General features: G+C 44.7%; 1 protein-coding gene across 4 annotated transcripts in view; it reads left to right on the plus strand.

Moving 5' to 3' along the window:
* The first annotated feature begins 20588 nt into the window (after positions 1–20588).
* TSPAN2 (tetraspanin 2) overlaps positions 20589–25855 on the plus strand; it is a 48180-nt gene continuing 42913 nt past the window's right edge. For 2 of the 4 annotated variants that reach the window (XR_004373982.2, XR_004373983.2), the window contains exon 1: positions 20632–20776. Coding sequence is in view for 2 of the 4 variants with exons in the window: in XM_032782529.2 (XP_032638420.1) it covers positions 20708–20776 (69 nt within the window). In the remaining 2 variants the exon portion in view is untranslated. Of the gene's footprint in view, positions 20777–25855 lie in introns of all 4 variants that reach the window. The other 2 variants (XM_032782529.2, XM_032782530.2) reach the window with 2 other exon arrangements.

The raw sequence follows: 25855 nt of genomic DNA on the forward strand, positions 1-25855 counted from the left end.
ACCAAGCACCAAGTACAATCTGCACATAGCACAGTTTGTTACACTTTGTGTAGTGAACAAACAAAGGTTACAAAGATCACTAGATCACCATACTTTCCCAGCCTAAAGTACCACTGTTGTCTTACCCAGAGACGCATGACTTCTCTGCCCAGAAGAGAAACCCCTCTGTCCCCACCTGGTATGTTTACTGGACCCCTCATCCATCATGGTACTGAAATAAGTCCCCTAAGTGTCAAACAAGCCCTAATGCTGATAGTCTGCTCCCTCAGTTGCTGATAGGATTCACGCCAGATGAAGGCAGAACGATTGTGCCAGGCAGCGCAACCCTTACTCATTCCCCAGGAGCTGAACCATGGTACTGACCTCTCCAATGGAATTGTTATTTCTCACCATATTACAAGTCACTGCCATGTCATCCTTCATGTAAGTAAAATGAAACACAGAAAATATGCAGCACATTTCACCACCGAGTACTCCCATTACACATTCCAGCCTTGTTGCATTTTTGAAGGACCACAGAAATGTGAAGCTTAAAACCTGTCTAGTAAACTTCCTCAACACTGAGGCATACGCTTTGAATTTAGTCACTTTCTTTTTTCCTTTGCCCTTTGGAACAGTCTCCCTTTCCTACTTGGCTCAATGAGAGACAATTCTCACATCAGGCCAACAGCAATGGGATGTTCCACCCTGTAGTGCAGTTTGGGATTCTGGGGCCTCTGTGCTTCTAGGAATTACTGCACTGACACTCCTGGGAAAGTCTGGAAATGCCTTTGGTGCTGGATATCATCAGGCACTTCTGCTGTGGAGTGATAAAATATCGTTCCTGCCACTTACTGAGCATGGAGTGGGCATACAAGGATAGGTCTAGATCATGACACTGAGCACAGAACAGGCAGGGAGTGGATATATGAGCATCACTCTAGATTGTGACACTGCCGGGGATCGTGCCGTGATCGTGCCGGGGATGGACTTGCCAGCATCACTCTAGATTGTGACACTGAGCAAGGAATAGCAAGGAGTGGATGTGTGACCATTGCTCTAGATCATGACACAGCATGATGTGGGTAGGGAGTGACATGCAAGCATCACTTTAGATTGTGACATCGAGCATCACTCTATATCATGACACTGAGCATACAACCTGCAGAGAGTAGACACACAAGTATCACTGTAGATCATGACATGAGCATGGAATGCATCATTTCCATTAGCAGATCCTCTTTACAAACTTTCACTGATACCTCACAGAGGGCCAAGGGGGTTAAGTCACTATCCTTATCCACATTTTAAACATGCAGAATCTGAAGGACAGCAAGGTGAGGTGATCTGCACAAGAACAGACAGCGAGTCAGAGTGGGGATTAGCATGCTGGAGACCCTGACTCCCAGTCCTGGGGTCAGCCCCTTAGACTAACCTCTCATTAAATTATTGCATAGTTTCACGCTCGGTCATCAGAATGACCCTCACTCCACTGCTGATGCTTTACAATCCCATGATGACAATCTGGGTTCAGATTAATTCCATTTAAGGCAGGGGCTGAGCACTCTGGGGAAACAGCCTCTCCTTACATCACCCAGCAGTGAGACAGAGAAGCACTGATGGGCTCCAAGGAGTCCTGGCTACATTTGGTAAATTGTTCCAGTATTTAGCTACCAACATCGCAGCTGTTAAAGAGCCCTTTACTATCATATAGTTTCTCCCTGCATAGGTACTTACAGGCTATGATCAAGTCACTTGTTAACCTTCTCTTTGTAAGCTTAATAATTATTGTTCTCATTAGAATGCCTAGGGATGACCGTCCCACAAGACACTCATTGTAATGTGGGGTACATATTAGAGTCCTGTTGTCTCACTTATGAAGTTAACAACAGGACATTGTCCCCAACTGGGATGCATTGAGAAGCTGGGGTCCAACATGGAACTCATTGCGCTATGTTGTAAAGTTTTAGGATCCTGTTATGTTCTTTTCCTACTAGGTTACCACAATTCAAATAACAACAATTATTAAGTATTGGAATCTATTCTATTCTCTGTATATTCTATTTTTATACCATTCTCATCACTTTAGTATCTGGACGCCTTCCAGCAGCGTATTTAGCAATGTGACTAACATCTGTCACGTGTTGTTTGTTCTCTCATCCTCTCCCCAGCGGATGAAGCATGTGGAGTGTCTTGTTTTGGTAATTAAATGTACACACACACACACACACACACACACACAGAGCTATATATTTATATTAGGGAATGCAAGGTCAAAGAAATGTGCCTTGCATTTGGAGCAGAAGATGGTGAGGTTTGTAATGGTCCTTAGTTCCAGGGGGAGTTTATTCCAGTCTCAGACCATCCCCCATGCAAGTTTTGTCTCCCACGCAGACAAGCTTTAGTGTTACTATAGAGCGTTCCATTGTGCCAGAGGAATTTAGTTGTTGGCCACAGTCTTCAACTTTGAGTTGTAGGTTGTCTTTTAGGTCTCCTGGTCCCTGGCTATGGAGCACATTGAAGATAAAGACCAAGACCTTGACCTTGATTCAATATTCTATGGGATGGCAATGTAGAAAGCAGAGGACAGTTGTGATGTGCTCTCAGTGGCCTATGTTGCTGATGAAGCATGCTGCAGCATTTTGTACAAGTTGAAGTTTCATAAGTGCTGAAGAGCTTCTGGCAGTCAGAGGTTTAGGGACACCCAGAGCACAGAGTTACATCTATGACCATCCTGGATAATAGCCATTGATCAATATATCCTCCATTAACTTATCTGATTCTTTTTTTGAACTCAGTTATACAGGTTGACTTTGTGTTGTGTGAAGAAATACTCTTTTCCTTATGTTTGTGTTAAACCTGCTGCCTATTAATTTCTTTGGGTGACCCCTGGTTCATAAGTTATGAGAAGGAAGGTAAATAACACTTTCTTATTCACTTTATCCACACCAATCATGATAGAATAGACCTCTATCAACCACCATGGGTTCAGTTCAAGCACCTTCCAAACAACATGTTTCACAGACTCCTCATATGACAGTAAAAGCTCCTCATCAGGCTTCTGTGCAATCTGAAAAAAACAGACCATCTCCATCTTCTCAGTTTCATGAAGTCTCTTTTCCAAGCTGAATAGTCCCAGTCTTTTTAATCTCTCCTCGTATGGAAACTCTTCTATAGCTGTAATGTCAGAGCAAAAAGATCTCAGACCACTGCCTTAATGAGCTAATGATCTGTCCAAGACAGTGGCTGTGTTGTGATGTCCTTGATTCTGACATCTAGGCCAGAGATTAGATCCAGCGTATGACTGGCTGCATGTGTTAGACCAGAGATGGCTAGTGAAAGTCCTAGGGAGCAAGTGAGGAGACAAGTTGTATTTTTCTGTTATGTTTTCTATCTTAGGGGTTTAAAACATCAGATTACCCTATTTGGGATTGTTACAGTCCAACAGGCTACCCCTTGCAATGTGGAATATGAGGGTCTTTTTATGCTATTCTCATCTCTTCATGTTCTTATATCCGGGGCGGCTCTAGGTATTTTGCCGCCCCAAGCACGGCAGGCAGGCTGCCTTCGGCGGCTTGCCTGTGGGAGGTCCCCGGTCCCGCAGATTCAGCAGCACGCCTGCAGGAGGTCCGCCGAAGCCGCGGGACCAGTGGATCCTCTGCAGGCATGCCGCCGAAGGCAACCTGCCTGCTGCCCTCGCAGCGGCCGGAAGAGTGCCCCTCCGTGGCTTGCCGCCCCAGGCACGCGCTTGGCGTGCTGGGGCCTGGAGCCACCCCTGCTTATACCACCCTCATCACTACGGTTTCTGAGCACCTTCCAGAAGTACGTTCAATGATGTGACTGACATCTGTCATGTGATTTTCACTTACAGAGTTAAAAACATGACATAGTCTCCTTTGGCAAGCATGAGACGTTCAGACCCAACTGAGCATGCCTGCCAGTGCTAGAAGGTACTGTTATGTGTGTCACTCTTCAGGTTTGCAAGGAGATGTTGGGTGAACAGGAATTATTTGGGTCCATTATAGTTCTAACTCCATAGATAATGTTTAAAATTTCCTCCCACTGGGACTCTAAAATGGAAAATCTTGGTGATCCCAGGGAACACAATGACTTATCTTCCACCACACAGCTATAGAGCTAATCCTAATTTAATCCCCAAAACCCAGTGTTACAGTAATGTGAAAGCTTGCCTCAGCCTCTCTTCAGGACAATTCAAGGAGTGTCTGGTAGTTTAGCTGTATCATAGAGGAGCACACAGTGTCCCAAGACAACCCTGACGATACCAGAGGGTAATGTGGGGAATCAAGGGGCTGTGCAGAAATGAGAGCTGGCAGGCCATGAGAAGAAATGCAGATGGGCATGGCCCAGAGTGTCTTACTGCCTAATGTTGTATAGTACCCCAGGGAGCACATCAGGCCTCGCTAAGCCTTTTAAAAACGCAGCCTATGGATATGCTATTAAAAGCCTTTTTGGTGGTGTGTTAACTTTTAAGATTGCAGTGTAACGTAAGAGGGGTTATGGAATGGGTCCTGGGAGTGTTGGGAGAGACAGTTTCTAGGGCTGGGAAGGACATTGATGGAACGACCTCTGTAATGCTTTGTTGTTTTTTATAAGTGCTTGTAAGCTTTTTAAGCTGATTGAGTGCCTGAAGCATTGTTTTTATGAGCATAGTAGAAAGAAAGAAAGAAAGAAAGAAAGACTATATTTAGTTCTAACCCTTTATCCAACTGTACTAAATTGAACTGTGCTTAGTCCACATTCATCTCCTATTGTGGTCCAAATGTGGCAAAACCAGTGATAGGCTAGGACTGGAATCAACAGCAGCACAACAGAATCTCACAGGCCTGGGCTCCTCAAGCCTAACCTCTGAACACCTGCCCCAACTTCCCCATCCCTTGTCCAGGAGTGGCCCCACATTTTCCTATACAAGTTGTCCCATGTTAGCTAGATCTTCCATCACACTCTGCAGGAGCATATCCCATCTCTTGTACGCCACGCAGAACTTCCTTGGGATTAAATAACTTTAAACAATGAATTTTTTCTGTGCATTTTTCACCATTTGCTGCAGGCTGTTTTGTTACCCTCTGGCAATGACCTCCTTGGAAACAAAACATCTCCACGGCTCTTTAATTCTATTTAAATAAATTAAACCAAATTAAAACTTTCAATGGGCCATTATTACATTTTATAATCCGTTGTTCACTGGCCCATCGGATGACATCAAGCACTTGAAATGTGCATCTGTCGACTGACTGGTGTTACAACTAGGCTTCAAGCCCTCCTCGCCTTGTTACCTGTAAGTCCTCACCTCATGTCCCGGGAGATGGCTGGTGCCAGAGCTTCCTTTCCAAGCAGTGATTTGTTTCACTGCACACCCCAGAATGTTCTCCCCAGGTGGGAAGATGGGGGCTGCCACGTGCAGACCTAAAAATGGGTGGATGAAATGGGACAAAGGCTGTTTTTTAAGGATGTACAACCCTTCTCCAACGCCCCGCAAATATCTTCCATGTTCTTTTCATTTTTAGGGTTATTCTCTGAGTTAAAGGTAACAACAGATATTATAGCTGCTGAGCAAATCTTCTTTCTGTTATTCCTTTGGCACAAATGTTTGCACCAGGGTGGCAATGTTTCCCACCCACTTTGCACTGATGGAGATGACTGTCCAAAGTGCAGGGCAATGAGGATCAGACCCAAAGAGCATGAAGAGTGGAGTGTGAAACTGGGATCCTTTAATGGACATAACTGGAGGGATAGGGAAGTGGGAAGAGTCAGTTTTTCTGAAGGGAGGGAAAGAGGGATCAGCAGCTTACATGGATCTGGGTGCCCATTGCTTGGGAGAGAAGTGCAAAGGATCCAGAAGATGTGACTCTACAGCTCTCTGTGACCCAGAGATAACAGAACAGAAAGGGGAATTTTAAATTGAAAATGAAATGACTGGTGTCTCCTCCAGTTTAATAAGCAGCAATTCAGGGCCAGCCCAGCCCATGAACTTGTAAGCTGCCAAGAATTCCCCACAGGTTCCTGTTCCTGCTAGCATTGTGGTCTCTAAATCTTGCTGGAGTGTCTGTAGTTTTGCCTAAGGTGCATTTCTGACTCTGACACTTTGTCTGTCACCTGCTAATTCTGACAAGGGAGGAGGTGGTTCCAGCAGGGTTTGCTGCAGCTTTTCACTGACATCAGGATTACATTCACTCAAGACAAGTCTGGTTTTGACAAAAGTTGGGCCCAACAGGGAATTTCCAGGCCTACGGAGTTTCTTTGAGTGACACCCCCTCCTCCCCACTACCACCAGTTCCCAGAGGTGTTGGAAGAAGCCTCTGGGCTTTGCTTTGCAGAAACATTTCCTGCAGATGTGAGACATTTGCAGATTTCTGTGACTGCAGAAACTTGCACTTGTTTCTGAACAAGCATCATTTATAGAGGAGCCAGTACTGGAACCACCCAGCCACTCGCTGGAGATCTCATCAGTCCAGTGTTTGCACATCTCTAGAAACATTGGACGGGCCAAAAGTTTTTGGCATGGCTGGATACTATGTAGTATACTAATATAAATGAAAAGGAGGGGTATGGGTGACAGGGCTTTAAACATGGCTGTGCAATGCCACAATGGGTAGCTAAACCATGGTGTCCCTTCAATGTACTGTGATAAAGTTCCTCCTCTACCTTGGTGGGTCCTGTGCTTATTGGCGGATTTTGCTAGCCTCAGAGATCTTCCTGTGTTGGATCAGGAGTTGGGAGGTTTGGGGGGGAACCTGGATCTGCCTTCTATCCCAGGTTCCAGCCCAGAGCCCTGTGGACTGCAGCTGTCTAGAGTGCCTTCTGGAACAGCTACACGACAACTACAATTCCCTGGGCTACTTCCCCATGATCTCCTCCCAACACCTTCTTTGTTCTCACCACCAGACCTTCCTCCTGATGTCTGTTAACACTTGTACTCCTCAGTCCTCCAGCAGCACATCCTCTCACTCCCAGCTTCATTCACACTTCCTCTCCTCTGGCTCCCTGGCTCTCTTTGGCCTGACTGGAGTGAGCCCTTTTACAGCATCAGAGGGGCCTAATTAGAGTCAGGTGCTTAAGCGCCTCACCTGACTCTTAGCAGGTTAATTGTAGTCAGGTGTTCTCGTTAGTCTGGAGCAGCCCCTGCTCTGGTCACCCAGGGAACAGAAAACTGCTTATCCAATGGCCAGTATATCTCCCTTCTACTACTCCGCTGTTCCCAACTGGCCTGGGTCTATCACAGTACACACACCTTTTAGGAGGGAGAATAACAGTGTGGCCAAGCTGAGCGCAACTCTTATGTATCACTAATACAATTCTTCTTAAACATTGGGATAGCACAGGCTGTGCCCATGTGTACTATTCCCTGTCTCAGGGAAGGTGTAATCTGAATGAGAAGAGGGTCTGTCTGATAGGCCAGAGGCCTGCCTTTCACTAGCAGGACAGAGCAGCAGGCTCATTGTTGCCCAAAGTCACCATCACTGTGCCTAAACGCTGTGCATGTGATTGACTTTGTCTGATAGAGAAATCAGCAAAATGCATCAGCATTCTCACAGCTGCCTTGTGCCTGAAATGCAAGCAGGAATCTGGGCCTGTGCAGTCCTCATGGTGTCCATCTGTTGTTCTCTTCAGCCTGGAACAAGCTTCACAGATTCAGATTTCATGGGACATGGTCCCACTGCTGAGCTGGGGAGGAAAGGGCAGAGCCAAGACAGGGCATGGTGGGATCAGTTAAAGGTAGGTTGAGAACACGAGAGGAGCCAGGCTGTTTCCTTGGACACAGTAAAAGAAGCAAATTTCTAATCTTCTTTATAATCCAGTGAGCAATTCCTGCACTACAGTCTGGGACAGACTTGATCACATTGCTAGGTCCCGCCGAACTCAGACACTTTACTCAATGGAAATGGAAACAGAAATATAGGTGCCAATTAGGTGATCCAAGTTAAAATATCCCTGTCAAAATGGGAGCCCTTGAAGGTTCCTGAACTATTCTGTTGGAATTTAAAATAAATTGTAATTCCATGTCAATCACTCCCTTGAGTCAGGAAATAAGACTTTTTTTTTTTTTCACATAGCGCCTTCTCAATTTTTGGCTTGAGCTTCTCCAAGAGGCTATTTTGGACCTAAGAAAAGGGAATTTGAGCTTAGTGCACATAGCAAAAGCAGAAAAACAGGAAACCTGCACAATTTTGTGCATAGCTGAGAACAGAGCACACAAAAGTTCTGTTGTTCATAAAGGAACAAAAACCAGAACAATTGTAGGTATACGCCTGCAAACACTTAACAACGAGTTCATCACTAGGATGAAACAAGGATATTGTGCCCTTTCTCCTAATCTCTCCTGGGTTAGTGGATTATCAGAGAATTCAACAATTTTGAGGACAACCAAAACCAAACAAACAATATTTCAGTACTGGACAAGAAGTCAGAAAATCCTGTTCCCCAGGCCTGAGGAATAATAGGGATAAATTTAAAGATTTATTTTGGAGCCAGTTTAGGAACATTAATTCCAGGATAAGAGTTCAGATTTTCCCCTTGTTTATTTTGTAGGCAGAGTTAAACTAAAATTTATTGGCAGCACATGGTATGTATATGTAGATTGTAAGAGTCTAGGAGCAAGGACTGTATCTTATCTTCTCATTACCAAGCACACCCATAATCTCTATATGTTGCAATACTATAGCATATAATATAATATTTCAATATAAATGTAAAAAGCAACAAAGAGTCCTGTGGCACCTTAAAGACTGACAGATGTATTGGAGCATAAGCTTGCGTGGGTGAATACTCACTTCGTCAGATGCACGTCTAACGAAGTGGGTATTTACCCACGAAACCTTATGCTCCAATACGTCTGTTAGTCTTTAAGATGCCACAGGACTCTTTATTGCTTTTTACAGATCCAGACTAACACGGCTACCCTTCTGATACTCAATATAAATGTGTAATTGCTGTATATGCAGTCTATTGGTGTGCATCTTGATAGGCAGATGAAAAAGAAGTGCAGTCATTGCTCCAAGAACCTGACAATTGTTAAGTATTAAAATTAAGACTGGATGAAATTCTACTTCCTGTGATATGAAGGTCAGTCTAGATAGATCAGAATGGTCCCTTCTGGCCTTAAATTCTGTTAATCTATTTTAAGGCAGTAAATACCCTAACTACCTCATTTGTATGAAGAAAAATCATTAATCACCATTGTAATGTTTTCACAACCCCCAACCTCCTGCAAGGACAGAAATCCTGGAAATCACATATTAAAGTGACAATTAAAGCAGGTGAAATTAGAAAGCTCTCCTGATGTGGAATGATCAACATTGCATAACAAATTACATCATCAATAGGGTAAAACATGGGGCACAAAAAAGCATGATTCTTGCTGGTATCTTTACAGAAAGTACCTACACTGTGTTTTGGCCCGACAGCTGGGCAGAAATCTGAATAACTGGTGAGAAGTGGCTGTACACATACATCATCACTATCGTGTTATTATGTTATTCCTTCTTTTATTTACAAAGTTGCCATACCCAGAACTCCTTAGCAAAAGCATTTCCAGTCAGAATCAAAAATGCTGCTTCTCTCTCTTCTAAGCCTCTTAATTTCTCTCTGCCTCTGCCCTTGTTTATTCTTTGCTCTGCAAAGTGTTTGGGATGATGCAGTTATGTCTACACAAGATAAAATTGTGTAATATTGCTTGGTTTTTAAACTTTCTGTCATGAGATTGATGACTGCTGGCACCAGAGGGCGCCAATGGCACATGAAATGTATGTGACACAAAGGCCATGGCTTTTGAGAATCAGTTTAGATGCCAATCAAATTCTGTCACTATTTATATAAATTCTCATAACTCATAAATAAACATAACTCATCCAAACCGAAGGCTGAGTGAGGGCTGAGTGAATGTAGTGGTTTGTTCCCTGGTATCCTTTCTGCTTGGCCATTAACATCAGCCCCAAACAGGAGACTGCAGCAAGAGAAAACAGCCCCACTCCCTCACATTTCCCTTTTCTTGTTTCACTTCAGTGCCGGTTTCCGTCCCACCCTCTATGCCGACCAGATGGGGAGTGTGATTCATTGTGCCCTGGACCAGAGGCTGCCTTCCCCAGGCACTGGCCAGTGAGCAGATAAGGGCACTGGACTGACTTGTTTCCTGTGATTCATACTGGCTGGTGCAGACCCAGATTCGCATGATAGAACACCAGGCAGAAGAGCTGCACAAGCCCAGCAGTTTCTGAGAGTTGCTTAGATTCCTAGGCCAGGTATACACTACAGACCTATATCGGTACAAGTACGTCACTCAGGGGTGTGAAAAATCCACACCTCTGAGTGACATAGTTATAGGACCTAACCCCTTGTGTAGACAGCGCTATGTTGACGGGAGAGCTTCTCCTCACACAGCTGCTCCTCTCAGGGAGATGTGTTACCTACACCAATGGGAGAACTCCTGCCTGCTGGTTAACAGCATCTTCTTTAAAGTGCTACAGAGGGGCAGCTGCACTAATGCAGCGTTTAAAATGTAGACTTGACCCTTGAAGCCTTTTCTGGTTGCCTTTCTCATCCCCAATGCCTCAGCAGGGCTCCCAACTCCCTGACCATTTAATTCCCCCCGCTCCTCCTCCTCCCACATAACACAGGCCCCATAATTACCACATTTCCCTTTGGCAGCAGTCACATACTTTGTCAGACCAATAAAACCGATTTAGACTGAAACTGTAGATCACAAGTCTGGGACTTTCTCTGCTTAGCTTTGGTCAACTGCATACTGGGCCAAAAATACCCCTGAGTTCACTGCTCCCTGCATCCCAGCACTCACAAGATTAGAAAACAGCACAAACCATAAAAGACTGCTGCTCCTCCTAAAGCCCAAGGTAGATTTCAGCCAAGGATGCACTAAAGGAGCTGCAGGGTGCAGGATCTCTCATGTGATGGATGCATTGGTCGCTGGGGGTTGCAGTTTTGTTCAGCTTTATATAGCATGTACACTAACATCTCCCACAGCTGGATCTTGGCTGCAGGATGTAATTATCAGGGATCAGATATGTGGGGCAGTTACCTCATTCCTGTGCTTTCCAGTAGGAATGTCACATCTGCACCGTAGAGTCTGCTTCTGGACCTGTGCTTCCTTTTATCAGCAGTGTGCTGCAATGAACAAAGGGAACCAGAGAGGATGCCAAGAATGTGGCTGATGAATCCCCAAGCTGGATTTCTATTTGTTTGGAGCCCAGGCTGCTGCAGGGTTTGCTCCTGGGTATCCTAGTGCACTGCATATGGAAACTCCAGGACTGCAAACATGGGCAACTATCAAACATTCTTGTGTAAACAGCTGCTTAAATAAAATCTACAAAATTGTGGACTCTGCTGTGGAAGCAGAAAGCAATATTTGTATTTGAACCATGATAGTAAATTCCAGCATATTTGTGTCTGTTACATGTGGGAGGTGATGCTTTGATGTTATTCATTCAAATAGTTAATTCTGGAAATTCAACAAAATATTCTACTTTAGCATTCCCTGAGCTTTGTTCTGTTCATGGCTAGTACCACTACCTCAGTTCAGAGCCTCTGTTCCAAGACACAGTACAATTGCAGCTATAAGGAGTAGAGTAATGGGACTGCATTCATGTGTTTCATGTAGAATTTTTAGGTTAATCGTTGCTGAAGAAGGATGTTCGGTGACTTCCTGCTGGGCTACTTTGAATATGGTTTCAACTGAGAAGGCTGCAAAAATGGCTTAATCATCACATTTCATGAAATGACTTGGAAGAAAAATAATTGCAAGAGGATTGCACTAAATCCACATCAAACCATCTCTAACAAACTTTGCTAATATTTTCTAAAGGCCAAATATCAAAGATATTGTAGCTCTTGTGGCTAAGTATGTTACTGATCCTTCTGGACGCAATAAGAGTATTGACATAAAATATTTTGCAGTAAATGATTGAGAAAAGCTGCCACACAGAAGAGAAGAATATTAAACTGGAGCAGCATGTTGGCCATACTTATTTGGAGTAATTAATTGGAATGTTAATAACAGAGCACAACTTTCATGTTATATTTAAAATCTGTTCAGCCAGATTTCAACCACTGTTAGAATTATGTAACAAGAAGGCTTATTTTTTTAATTAGACTGAAAGCCCAGGTCCTAAAGCATTAGGGGAAAGGACAAGAGTTCACACAATGTGACAGAAGCTACAGGTGTAAAATTCTCATTAAGGAATATCCATTCTGTCCTCTTTCAGCCAATACAAGATTGTTCCAAGATTTGCTACTGGTTTAGGTGTCCAAAGGGGCATTCAGTTCCCTTGAAAGGCTTATTCTAACTGTCAGGAAGATTTTCTTATTATTCAAACTAATTTTCCTTTTATAAGTTAAATGCCTATTTGGCAGAATCATGATAAGCATATATTGAGGTTTTCTAAACAAACGATTATTTTTTACATGATAGATTTTTGGGGTAAATGCCATTTCTGTGGACACATAACACAGTGGACCTGGTAGGCCAAAAGAATTTAGCAAAGAGGAAGGCAATGTTGTTCTCTACAGTGATACTGAAAGCGTACATTCTTCAGCACCAAAACACTGCTCTTCATGATGCAAAGCTATGATGAGGAGCTCACTAATAAACAGTTTTGGACTTAGTCACACACATCTTCAGAAGTGCCTGATCTGCAGATGAAATGATGCAGTATGCAATAAATATCCTTAATCCTGCAAAGATCAGAGTAATTGTGTCACCTACATTCACTGACCCTTTCTTCCATTGCATCACATTCAAACTTTTTGTTCTCAAAGTCCGTCATTACTTTGCCTCTCCTTAGTTATCCATTCTTGTCTTGTTACATTAACCCCACACCCTCTCCTCCCTACCAGCAATGTCAGCCTCATTGGCCCATTGTCTGCTTTTCCCAGAAGCGTCTTCAAAGTTTCTTTCCATGCCATCCTTTACAAATGGAATGCCTTTCCTGAATTAATCTACATGGCCACTACTCGTTCCCTCAAATCTTTCCTCAAGACCCATTTCTGCCATGATGCTTATGGGAACTCTGCTACCTATGGCTAGGGTGAGAGGCAATCCATAATAATTTATATTTATTATGATTCAGAGCCATCAAGTTGTGCACAAAGCTAGCCTGTGAAGCTGTGTGAAGTTATTACTGTTACTCTCATCCTCCCTCCTCCTTCCCTACTGTTGGTTGTATCACTCACTCGTCACGGCTTGTCTTAAATTAGGTCCTGATCCGAAGTTCAATGTAGTCAATGAGAGTTTTTCTCTTGACTTCAGTGGCCACTAGATCAGGATGTAAGACTATAAGTTTGTGAGGGCTGGGGCTGTGTCTTCCTGTTTGTCCTGACTGGGGCATCCTAAATTATATATATCTCCTAAATTATAACAACATAAACTTGATCTAAAAACATGCCTCTAAGCTCAACCTTTGTGCATCCACTTATCAAGTAGGCAAAATCTGACATTCAGAAGAAGCCCTTACAGAAGACAGACATACTGCAGTGCTGGGAGGTGCCTCTTGAGGGTGCACAAGTAAATAAGTGCACGAGTATATAAGTACAAACAATAATGTCCTTTGTACAGGCTGCTCTTTCTAGTGGCAGGACATGCTTCCTTTGCTCTATTAGACTTTACAGGAGACAGGTATCTAGTCTTCCTTCTGCAAGGAAAAACTTGGGAAAATTAGAGAAAGCCAGGCAGTTGTTGTAGCAGTAAACGCAATAAAGAACAGAGCTGCTGTGAGTTCAGACTGTAAGATAGAGACATTAGCTTTTTTTTATTGCTCGCCTGAGCAATCCACCAGGTGTGTTGCTATGAGACACTGGGCCCTAGGACTGTTTTCCAACATCAGCTTCTTCTCAGCATATTCATAGCTTAGAGGCAGCTCTCTGCTCAAGCCAAGTAAATACAACTCAGATGAGAAGTGTGGTGTAACTGCTAACATCCAAAGTAACAAAGCCAAAGACTTAGTTATAGTCACTGAAAAGGAGTTTTCTATTATGACTCAAAACGTTCATCCCTGACTTATAACAATGAATAAAGACACAAAGCACGCTGGGTATGTTTAAAGTTAGTGCTGTCGATCAGACTGCAATGGAATCTGTTCTATAAATATCAGATAAAGGAACTTGTTGAAGGCATGTGTTAACTGTAAACAATCTACAGCTAGAGGAAAATGAGGCTTTCCTCCTTGAGCAAATCATGAACCTTATCATTTCATCTGGATGTTTCTCTCCTTAGCCTGTGTTTGAGTGGGATGGGTATTATCTCTCTCTCAGAATACAGGAAACTAGGTCAAGCAAACCTTTGGCAAACAATGGAACAAGGAAGAAAATGAAAACAGAGCCAATTGTTGGTAGTGTCCTTTTCATTAGTGAGATGGGTATGAGCCCTGCATCAGACCACAATTACCACTTATCCTGCAGCAGCAAAAACTGTGGCTGCACAAGACAAAAATTCTCCAGAGCAATGGAATTGGGGCCACAAAATCAGAGCTGAATGTGGCCCCACTTTTCCATCTTGTATAGCATGCAGTAGTGTTACTAGGTGCTGAATCTTTGAGCTTGTCTACATTTGCCAGAGGATCAATGTTGCAGCGATCAATGCATCGACAGTCGATTTAGTGGGTCTAGTGAAGACCTGCTAAATCAACTGCTGATGGCTCTCCTGTTGACTTCTGTACTCCATCTGATTGAGAAGAATAAGGGCAGTTGATGGGAGAACGTCTCCTGTCAACGTCACAAGGTGTGGACCCCGTGGTAAGTAGATATAACCTATGTCGATATGAGTTACGTTATTCACATAACTCAAATTGCGTAGCTTAGATTGACTTTTCCCTTTAGTGTAGACAAGACCTAGGTCTAAACAAGAAAGACGTGACATTTCCATTAGTTCCCATCAGGACTGGTAGCACAAAGGAGACGCTGGTTTTACCCAGTAGAAGCTCCCGTCTCCTCAGGTCCTTCCTTGCTCAAATATAGGGCCCTACCAAATTCATGGTCATGAAAAACATGTCATGGAACATGAAAATCTGGTCTTGCCCTGTGAAATCTGGTCTTTTGTGTGTTTTTACCCTATACTATACAGATTTCATGGGGGAGACCAGCATTTCTCAAATTTGGGGTCCTGACCTTAAAGGGAATTGCGGGGGAGGGGGGTCACAAGGTTATTTTAATCTGCTATATATTAGCCACTGCTCTCCAGCTGCCCAGGTCTGAAGGCAGTGCCGCCGCCAGCAGCAGCACAGAAGTAAGGGTAGCAGTACCACAACTGCTGCTACAATAACCTTGCAAGTTGCAACCCCACACACACAACTCTTTTTTGGGTCAGGACCCCTACAATTTCAACACTGTGAAATTTCAGATTTAAATAGCTGAAATCATGAATTTACGATTTTAAAATCCTATGACCATGAAATTGACCAAGATGGACCATGAATTTAGTAGGGCCCTACTCATATGTGCTGTTTGTGCCACTCCTTGAGGCAGCAGCTGAGTATTCTTCCAGAGTTGAGAACCCTGAGTTAGGAGAGGGCTGGCATAGCCTCTCCTGTCCCCTTCCTCTGGTGTTCTGGGTTAGGCTGGGGTCTTTTCATAAACAAGGGGGACAGGCTGCAATGTTATGTGCTCCAGTGATCCTTGAAAGCACAATAGCCTCTTGTTAGCTGGTATTTGCTGACACAAGTTATGAAGCTACTCAAACTTATGCCAAGGGCTGGTACAGCCTCCAGTATAGGGAAGTCCAAAACATGGTGTGAAGCACTTGTGCCTCCCGCACAAGGCCTGCACCACAGAGCCACCTATGGTCCCCTGCCCAGCATGCATTGTAAAGATACCTCTGGGCCCAGAGGCACATTTGGGATTTAGCCCTCGGCCACAAGCTTTAACCTGAGGAGAGAATTTTATTTTAGCCATTACTTCTCCCAACCCAATATCAGTGCCAGAGGGATGCTCCTGGACCATGGGTGAGCTGATAACCGAGGGATTCTGGAGTCTATGGAGCTGGGAACATTTTAACTACTTGTATTGCATAGCATGATGCAGAGGTGCTAGCACAGGCAGTAACTCTTATGTTACTGTTTCAGAACTGTGCTGAAGAGCTGGCTGGATGGAATGAGACCTGCCTTTGTTGCAATATATTTACCACATAAGCCTTTCACCACTGTCTTGGTCACAAGTTAAATGAGTTTGCTGGCTCTCATCCTATCTCTACCTGTGCACATCACAAAACCCTCAGACAATGTGGTGCATATGGCAGAAGGCCAGGACAGAAATAGCTGGAGGGCTGATGCATGGAAAAAGCAGTGCAGGGTAGATTGGGTTCCAGAACTGAAATATGAAAGGGGGACTGCAGGTCAAGATCTACGGGTGATGGCAAAGCTGTGGGGGGAAACAAGGATTGGCATAAAGGATTTATATGGAATGGGACAAGTATCTTTTCTTTTTGCAAAGGGAGAGGAGATGAAAATACAAGATTCATCCCAAATAAAAATTCAAGAAAAACTCCAAAGGGAGCATTATCTTTCTGAAGTCAAATGACAGCTGCAGGCTGAGCTGCAGGACCCTCCTCCACTGGCAGTAACACCACAATGCTTGCCTGATAGCTGTAGTAAAGTGTAAACTACAGAGGCTTTGATTTAAAGGCATTGATTCTTTAATCCAGGTCCTTCTCCTATATCACAAAGCCTCCCTTTAATGTACCATGTGTGCAACTTTTCAGTATTGTTCCATTAAATTTGCAGATATTGCACAAAATAAATTAAGCTTTTATTCATACTTAACTTCGGATGCTATTTTATGAATCCTCTCACCCAGCCTGCACTTCCAGGAGAAAATCCAAGCCCCAGTGGGAAACTTCTGGGTAGGAAAGTGGACACTGAGTTCTAAGCATCAACATTACAATCACCGCACAAGCCTGTATGCAGCACACAGTGAGAACTGTGTTATTAGCTGGCAGCTGCCTTGATAGCTTTACACTTGATGCCTATTAAGGTAAAGTGTAACTGACTTAGTTCATGGAAAGTTTTCAGCACAACCCTCTTTCACAATATTTTTTTAGAGAAACAAGTATTAGTCTTTCTGCAGCGCACGACTTAATTCTTTCATGAAGCTGAAACATTGCAGCATTTATCACCAGAATGATTTTATATTTATGTTCTCATTTATGCATTGCTTAAGCAGACAGAATCATCTTGTATAACTGAGTCTTTTTTTATTACCTGAAAGGCTTCTGCTTCTCTGCATCAGAATCTTAAAGGAAATTAATGATGAAGCTGAATTATTAAGGCAGCTTTAATTCAGCAAATCAATTAAGCACATGCTTAATTCTGAGCATGAGTAGTCCCATAGGCTTCAATGGGGCTATTTACATGCTCAAAATTAAGCCCATGCTGGAGTACTTTGCTGGATCAGGCCATAAGACATGTTTAGGGTCAGACTCATTCGAAAAGAAGGAAAGTTGTGAGTAAGACTGAAGCATCCTCCTTAATTGCCTTGTTTTTAACAGTGACAGAAACACTCCTGGACCAGCCCCGCCAGGGATCACTTCTTGGTCACTTACAGCAGCAGAGGGAGGTAATGTGTTTTTTTCTTTTTGTGTCACAAACTATATTGGATGTTTTAATGAGATTCTGTTTTAATTCTGTGTCTGCTTCATTGCTAATGAAACAGCAGATCCCTGATCAAGTGTCTGCAGTCACAATTCAAATCAGAGGAAGGGTTTCCCTAGAAAGTTGCCAGGCTCTGAAGTAGCCAAAAATAAACACTGAAAAATAGTAAAAACAGAAACCAAACCCCAGAATCCATCCCTAGGCTGTCATGTCACAAAACAGGTTTATTGCATTCAGTACACACACAAGTAAACAAGCCCTTGTTTCCCCCTTTATCTCCCATTTGTACATTAGTTCCATATCTCTCTGTCTTGAGAATCTACACTACACTAACTTCTGGAGGGATCTCAGCAGGGAGGCATCTCAGAAATGGAGGCACTAAATGCAAAAGCAAACTAGATAGGTGAAGTCTCCCTATAAAACTATTTTATTACAACATGAAATGAACACTTGACACATTAAATATTTAGATAAAATGTTTAATATTAAGGGTAGGGTGACCAGCTGTCCTGATTTTATACAGACAGTCCTGATATTTTGGACTTTCTCTTATACAGGCACCTATTACTCCCAACCCTCTGTTCCGATTTTTCACACTTGCTGTCTGGTCACCCTAATTAAGGGTCCTAGTCTCAAAAACGTCTGCCTCACCTTGTGGCCTTTAGCAGAGGCCCACAAAGCAGTCTCAGACCTGGTCTACACTGCAGGAGGGAGGGGGAGGTATTGATCTAAGATATGCAACTTTAGCTATGAGAATAGCGTAGCTGAAGTCGACATATCTTAGCTCTAATTAAAATCACTTACTTTGCATCCTCACGGAGCAACGCGGCTCCCCCGCTGACTTTGCTTCCGCCTCTCACCGAGCTGGAGTTCAGCAGTTGATGGGAGAGCGATCGGGGATCAATTTATCATGTCTGCACTACACGCAATAAATCGATCCCCAATAGATCGATTGCTGGGTAGTGTAGACGTACCCTCAGTCTCTGACATGTTCCTTCTCAAAGCTGCTGTGGGTGAGGGAAGGGCTGCTGAAAAGCCTGTCAAAGCCACATGGAAGAGACTTGAACAATATACCATACACGCACTGTAATCAGAGGAGAACCACATGTGCTACACTTAGGAAGGAATAAGTAATTGCACAAAAATACAAAAATGGGAAATGATTGCCTTGGAAGGAATACTGCAGAAAAGGATCTGAGCGTTACAATGGATCATCACAAACAGCGTCAAGAATGTAATACTGCTCCAAAAAAGCACTTCATTCTGAGATGTATTAGCAGGAGTGTTGTAAGCCAAGCAGAAGTAATTATTCTACTCTACTCACTGATAAGGCCTCAGCTGGAGTACTGCGTCCAGTTCTGTGCACCACACTGTGGGAAAGATGTGGACAAACTGGAGAAAGTGCAGGGGAGAGCAACAAAAATGATTGATGTTCTAGAAAACGTGACTCACGAGGAAAGATTGAAAAAATGGGTTTGTTTAGTCTGGAGAAGGAAAGACTTGAGGGAGACATGATAACAGTCTTCATATAAAGGGAAGGGTGATAAATTGTTCTCCTTATCCAGTGAGGTCAGGGCAAGAAGTAATGGGTTTAAATTGCAGCAAAGGACATTGAGGACAGACATTAGGAAAAATTTCCTGTCAGGGTAGTTAAACACTGGAACAAATTACCTAAGAAGGTTGTGGAATCTCCATCATTGGAGGTTTTTAAGACTAGGTTAGACAAACACCTGTCAAGGATAGCCAAGATCAGTTCTCAAACTAGGGGTGGGCCTCCAGCAGTGGCACAGAATGTATTCTGCAAGGGCATAAGACGCTTTAGGGGAAAAAGCCTTATTCTCCCTTTTTACCCACAGCAATGACTAATTAGCAAAGTTGAGTCGTCTGGATGTATCAGGTCCTCAGATAGCGCTGTGCATTTTGATGGATTTCTGCTAAGCTTGTGTAGCATTATTCAAAGTTGTTGCCATCTATATGTTGATTTAGTTGCTATGACAAAGTGTGCAAATTTACTTGAAAGCATCAACCACAATTGCAGTTTTGCTTTTGCCTCTTATTACAATTGATAATTGGCTCCGTTTGAATCAATACCTTATTGTTTTTAATATTTAGTGACAGTTGCATGTTGATTTTTTTAATTGGTATATTTACTTATTTGGCAGGTGGGGGCATAAACTCCTACAGTTGCAAAGAAGGAAAGATGAGAACCACTGGTCTAGGTAATAGTTTTGAGACTGGACTAGATGACCTACTGAGGTCCCTTCCAGTCCTACGTCTCTATGACTCTTATGTCATGGCCCATTAAGGTTCCACCCCTGTATAAGCCCCTTCTTTCCCCCTTACTATTTGTACAACTCCTGGATCCCTGACACTGAACGTTGCATTTTCACGCAAATCCCAGAAAGCAAAAGTCTGAGCAGCTAGGATTGGGAAAGTCTCTTTAACATTTTCCCCTTTAGAAATCTCCTGTTCTTGTTTCATGGCGTGAACTCCCCCAGCAACAAAGCACAACCACCACCCTCACCATCTCTGCTCCAAGTGCGGGGCACACTTCTCTGCGTGCCCTCCCTGCTAGGAACACAGAGCAGCGCACGCCTTACAAACAAAACACCCTCCCTGCCTAACCACAGCCTGGGGCGCGCACACTGCTCCCCCGAAGGTCAGGCGGCTTTACGGACACGCACAAACTCCGGCCACCTCCAGGATGTCCCAGGGAGGTGCTGGGATCCTGCTGTTAAGGAGGGAGGGGCAGCAGCCCAGAGGGAACCGGGGAGAAGTATGGGGGCTGCTTAGGGAGTCCCTGGGAGCGTCCCCCAGCTGCCCGCCGGACAGGCCAGAGGCTGAGAGGATGGGAAGCTGGAGAATTTTCTTTGCAATCCACCCCAAACGGCCGCCGAGCAGCCCGACCCAGACTGGAGGCAGCCGCGCACCGGCAGGGGGTAGTCGCGGCAAAGCCCTAACCAGCCCCAGCGCCGCCGCCGCCGGCTGCACCGCACCAGGGGCGGGGTCTGCTCCTGCCCGCCCCCGCCGGGCCAGTCCCCCTCCTCCCCCTGCACCTGTCTCCCGCCGCGCCCCGACTCGCCTGCAGCTCCCGGGGCGCGGAGCCGGAGCCCGAACCCGCCATGGGCCGCCTGCGGGGGGGGATGCGCTGCATCAAGTTCCTGCTCTTCGCCTTCAACTTCGTCTTTTGGGTCAGTGGGGCCGGGCTCTCCTGATGGCCACAGCAGGTTGGGGCGGGGGGCTGCGGCGCCGGGAGGGGCCGGGGTCTCTCTGGGGCGGGAGCTGGGAGGCTCCTGCGGGGTTCGCTTGTCGTGCTGCTCACCCTGCGGGCAGGACTGGCATCCACCTCGGCTCGTCTGCTTCTCGCAGACCCCTTGACCCGGGGAACCCCTTCCCCAGCTGCTCCCCCCCCCCCAACGCCCACTTCTCCAGGGACACCTGCAAGCCATCAGCCAGGCGGGGGGGTGGGGGGGGCGCTGGGTCGCTGACCTCCAGGTAGTTAATCAGAATGAAAAGGGAATGTACATTTGACTGTTATATTTTCTACTTAGTTTGGGGGATCCCTTTCCTGCACCCTTCACATGGTTTTCTCTTTTGGGCTGATGAGGTCTTCAGGGCAACAGCTGTTTCTGTCTTTGCTGCATGTCAGTGCTATGCAAATAATAAGTAAGTGTGCACACTGCCCTAGTCCCCAGGAGCAGATGCCACAGCTGTGCACCCATTGGGACACATTTCAGCCTGGCCTTACCCTGGATTTTGGTTTGGTGCTTGCAATTTTGAGGGCACAAGTAATTATGAATGCTGTTTACGTCACTTATGGATGCTGTTTATGGGTATTTAGGCATCTACGGATCAGGAGGAAATCTTGTCCATTCTATGTAAGCATGCACCTGCACAGTAACAATATTTGTAAGTATGTTCATTGGGGATGCTAAAATATTGTCTTTTAGAATGCAGTCTTCCTTCATAGAAACAACTCTTAATTTCAGCATCCCCACAATCACTTGCTGAGGGAGTAGTTGCCGAGACCTAGGTGCAGTTTGGGTACACAAGTTGAATAATAGGCTTGCATAATGTCTTTAGCAGTTTGGCTTAAGCTTCTCAAACTCTACTCTTGATCTTGTAAACATTCTGTTCTGTGAGGCTCGTTAGCAAGAATATTTACTTCGGGAGTGATGTTAATTGCTGAACTCCAAAAAAAAAAATGCCAAATTAATGTCTGATACTCTTAGCTTTTGACATAAAACTCACACTCTTCTCCCCCAGTTCTAAATAACCAGCAGCTAGAACAAAATAGCTAGTGATCTGTAGTGAAAGAGTAAATGCGGGGTTTTGCCCGACCATACAGCAATAGAAATAAATAACTTCATCTATACATTAACTCCTTTCTTAATGTTGTAGTTATGTTCCAGAAAAATGTGACTTTAAGCAAAACAATGTTAAGCGAATCCAATTTCCTCATAAGAATTCATGTAAATAGGCGGGGTTAGGTTCCAGGGAAATGTTGTTCACCAGACAAAAGACATTACATTTATTTATTTATATATGTACATATTTATATATATAATTACACACACTATAAGTTTTAAACAATTTAATACTGTACACAGCGATGATGATTGTGAAGCTTGGTTGAGGTGGTGAAGTCAGAGGGTGGAAGAGGGTGAGATATTTCCCAGGCAATGCCTTACTGCTCAAGTGATGAACTAGCTTTTGGCTGAGCCCACAAGGGTTAACCCATTGTTGTTAATATAGCCTCACACTCTACAAGGCAGCAGGAATGGAGGGAGGGGAGACAGCATGGCAGACAGAGACACACATCCTGTGTGAGAGAGAGATGAGCATTGCCCCTTTAAGTACTCTGGACCCACTCTAAGTTCATTGCCTTGTTAAGTAGATTAGCAAGTTTGAGACAGCAGCTGCTCCCAGGAAGCTCCCTCCATACTGAGCCCTGTTGTGTTTCTTCCTCCCACCCCCCATGGAGATGGGATAAGTGGGGTGTAGGAGCAGTGGGGAGGGGGGACACCTTGACATTAGTCCCTCCTCTCCCACCTCCCGCACAGCAAGCAGGAGGCTCCCAGGAGCAGCTCCAAGGCAGAGGGCAGGAGCAGCACAGGGCAGTGATGGGAGGGACAGCTGAACTGCCAGACAACTGGTAGCCTGCTGGGTGGCTGCTGCACAGTGAACTTAGAGGAGCAGGGAGCTGATAGGGGGGCTGCCGGTCTACCCTGGTTCCAGCAGGGCCGCCCAGAGGATTCAGAAGGCCTGGGTCTTCGGCGATGGGGGGGCCCCGCTTCGGCGGTAATTCGGCAGCGAGGGGTCCTTCCGCTCCGGGGCCTGCCGCCAAAGTGCCCTGAAGACCCGCAGCGGTGGCCCCCTGCTGCTGAATTACTACAGAAGACCCAGCACTTTGGCGGTGGGTCCCGCTTCGGCGGTAATTCGACGGGGCGAAAGGACCCCTCGCCACTGAAGACCCAGAGCAGAAGAAGCTCTGGGGGTCTGGGCCCCGTGAGAGTTTTCCGAGGCCCCTGAAGCAAGTGAAGGACCCTGCTCCAGGGGCCCCGAAAAACTTGTGAGGGCCCCTGCGGGGCCTGGAGCCTGGGGCAAATTGCCCCACTTGCCCCCGCCCTGGGCGGCCCTGGGTTCCAAGCCCCCACCAGCTAGCTGCAAAGGGCTGCTCTTCCTGCAAGCAGTGGACAAAGCAGGTGGCTGAGACATTATAAGGGAGCACTGCACAACCTTAAACAAGCATGTTCCCTAATTGATCAGCCACTTAATGAAACAGCGTTAACCGGGACGACTTTAAATGAGGAGTTACTGTACATATTGGTTTAACAAAAATCGTAGGAGCTGTTTATTCCTTGGCATTGTTCTGGAAATTGGTATTTTCCCAGTACTGTGCTGGTATCTGGGCTTGGGCAGTGCTGATAACCATGAATCGAAAGAGAAACAAAACCATCCATTGTTGGAAACCATGGCTCTAAATATGGAAATATTTCCACAATCCTATAAAATTGCTTATTTGGATGTTTTGTCCAGTGTAGTTCTCATGTGGAGCTTTATTAAGCCTCCATGTTAGACTGAGAGAGCGTGGACCTGTGGCCTTCCAGCTGATACTCTTTGTCTTGGTGAAGTGGTAATAGGAGATATTCTTGTTTTACACAAAACCAAGACAGGAAAGAAGGATAAGTATCTCACCCAGTTGCAACAGTCACAGGATATGTTTGTTTCAGCACAGTGACTTTGCTGTAACATTGTGGGAAGCAAACTTCTGGGCAGCACACATATACATCAAAAGAAGGTTACATAATTTATGTATTACTTCAAATTTAACTTTTAAAATACAGTTTGCCTATCCAATGCTCTGGGCTTCTTCTTTTTTGTTGTTGTTGTTTTGTTTTTTATAAACCTTAGGAAACGCCTCATCATGGAACAAAAAATTCTTGATACAAAGAGAGGCAGAACTCAGCTGAGACAGCATCTTTCTTTAAAAATATAAAATGGACATAGTTAACTTTCAGAGGTGCCCAGTTCCTCCCAGTCAAACCGTAAATCCACAAGCCAAGACATCACACGCATTCCAGCACCAAGCTCTCGTGACCTGAGCCTATGAACCTGTCATCTGCTGCTTTTACAAGTTCACCTTATGAGACAAATGCTTTCCATCGCAGTGTGGTCAGTTCATTGAACAACATCCTGATATGGTGATGAAACATCATCCATTGCAGCACCATACTGATATGGGATGATGTTGCGCCAGCCCTCAAAACTTGAGACCCTCTAATGGCCACTGGAAGGAAAGCATAGCACAGTCTGTATTCTCAGGGCCTCCTCAAAATTAGGAGGCCCAGCTATGAGTAGGCTCCTTCAGTGTACAGATATGTGTACATACCTATCATGTTTGCTCACTAGGGGCGACTAGGCATTCAGGGACCTATCTACATGCACACACACACACGTTCCGTGTATTATCAATGAAAGTAACTTGGCTTCCCACACATACATTCCATTTCATAGAGGTACTTTTTAGTGCCCTCATCACCATAGTATGTGAGTGCCTTCCCATAGTGCATTAGATGGTGAGACTAGTATCTGTGCTTCTTTCCATTTCCCCATCACACAGCACAAAGAATAAATAATAATAATGTGTGTCAGGGCAGTGCCCAGGAGCCCCCGGCATGGACCAGGACCCCATCGAGCTAGGTGCTGGACAAACACAGAACAGAAAAAGGTCCCTGCCCCAAGGAGCTTACTGCCTAAGTAAAAGACAGGAGAGAAGAGGTGGATACAGATAGATGTGAATAAAAGGAAACAGTGAGACAGTATTGGTCAGTATGACAGGCAGTGATCTCAGCACATCTGCATGAGAGCGACCTGATGCTCTTCAGATGCGCACTCAGTTCACACCATATGCTGCCGGTTGAGTTTTGGTCAACTTTTGATAGTAATCAAAACATCAGATGGTTCATCTAAAGTTATAGAAGATAAATATGTTTCCTTAGCACTTGTGTGTACTTTAAATATCACTGGCTTTTTAACCGCTTTATTCAGTGGCTTGTAAGTTTCTAGCAAAATTGTCTTTTGGGCTGAATTTTCTCATTTTTCTTTTCAGTGGTTCTTTTAAAATTATTATGCAAGTATTTTGGAATGGAGTGAGGGGGATTTCTACTCTTTTAAAAATAAAATCCTACTCATGCCTTTCTCTGACTGGATAACTCAAAGCCAGTTTGGATAAAAGTTGTCATCTATGTCATCCTGTGCTCCCACATGGCACAAGTGCAGATGTTCTAGAGATGCAGTAGATACCGAGATTAGAGAGGGGTGTGGGTTTGCTAAGTCTGCAACAAACAAAACCAGTTTCAAAGATAAAGAAGTTACAAACAGGTGAAAACAGCATCCCTCATGTACCAGTGGGTGGTATGTCATTTGCCTACCAGAAAAGGCAGGGCAGTTTTCCACATACAGTCAAACATTGCAAGAGACTTAAAGTACCCCAAAGTACTGCCAAACATACTCATAAATTTTTTCTCTCCATGTATTACTAAGACCTTCTGTTTAGCAACAGATTGTTGTCAGCCACTGGAGAGGTCTTTTCAGGCTAGGTATGTACAGGGTCCTCCAGAGTCTTTGCATACACCAGACGTGGCAAGAGTTCCCCTGTCTTTGAGATGACAGTGTAAGGAGCACAGTTGTGTTTGGAGTCTTTCTGGATGTCAGTGCTCTAGAGGTCATGGAGAGGGACTCCGAAGCAAACGTGCAACGTGACAATG

This window comes from Chelonoidis abingdonii, chromosome 4 (assembly GCF_003597395.2).
Source record: "Chelonoidis abingdonii isolate Lonesome George chromosome 4, CheloAbing_2.0, whole genome shotgun sequence".
Classification (NCBI taxonomy): domain Eukaryota; kingdom Metazoa; phylum Chordata; order Testudines; family Testudinidae; genus Chelonoidis; species Chelonoidis abingdonii.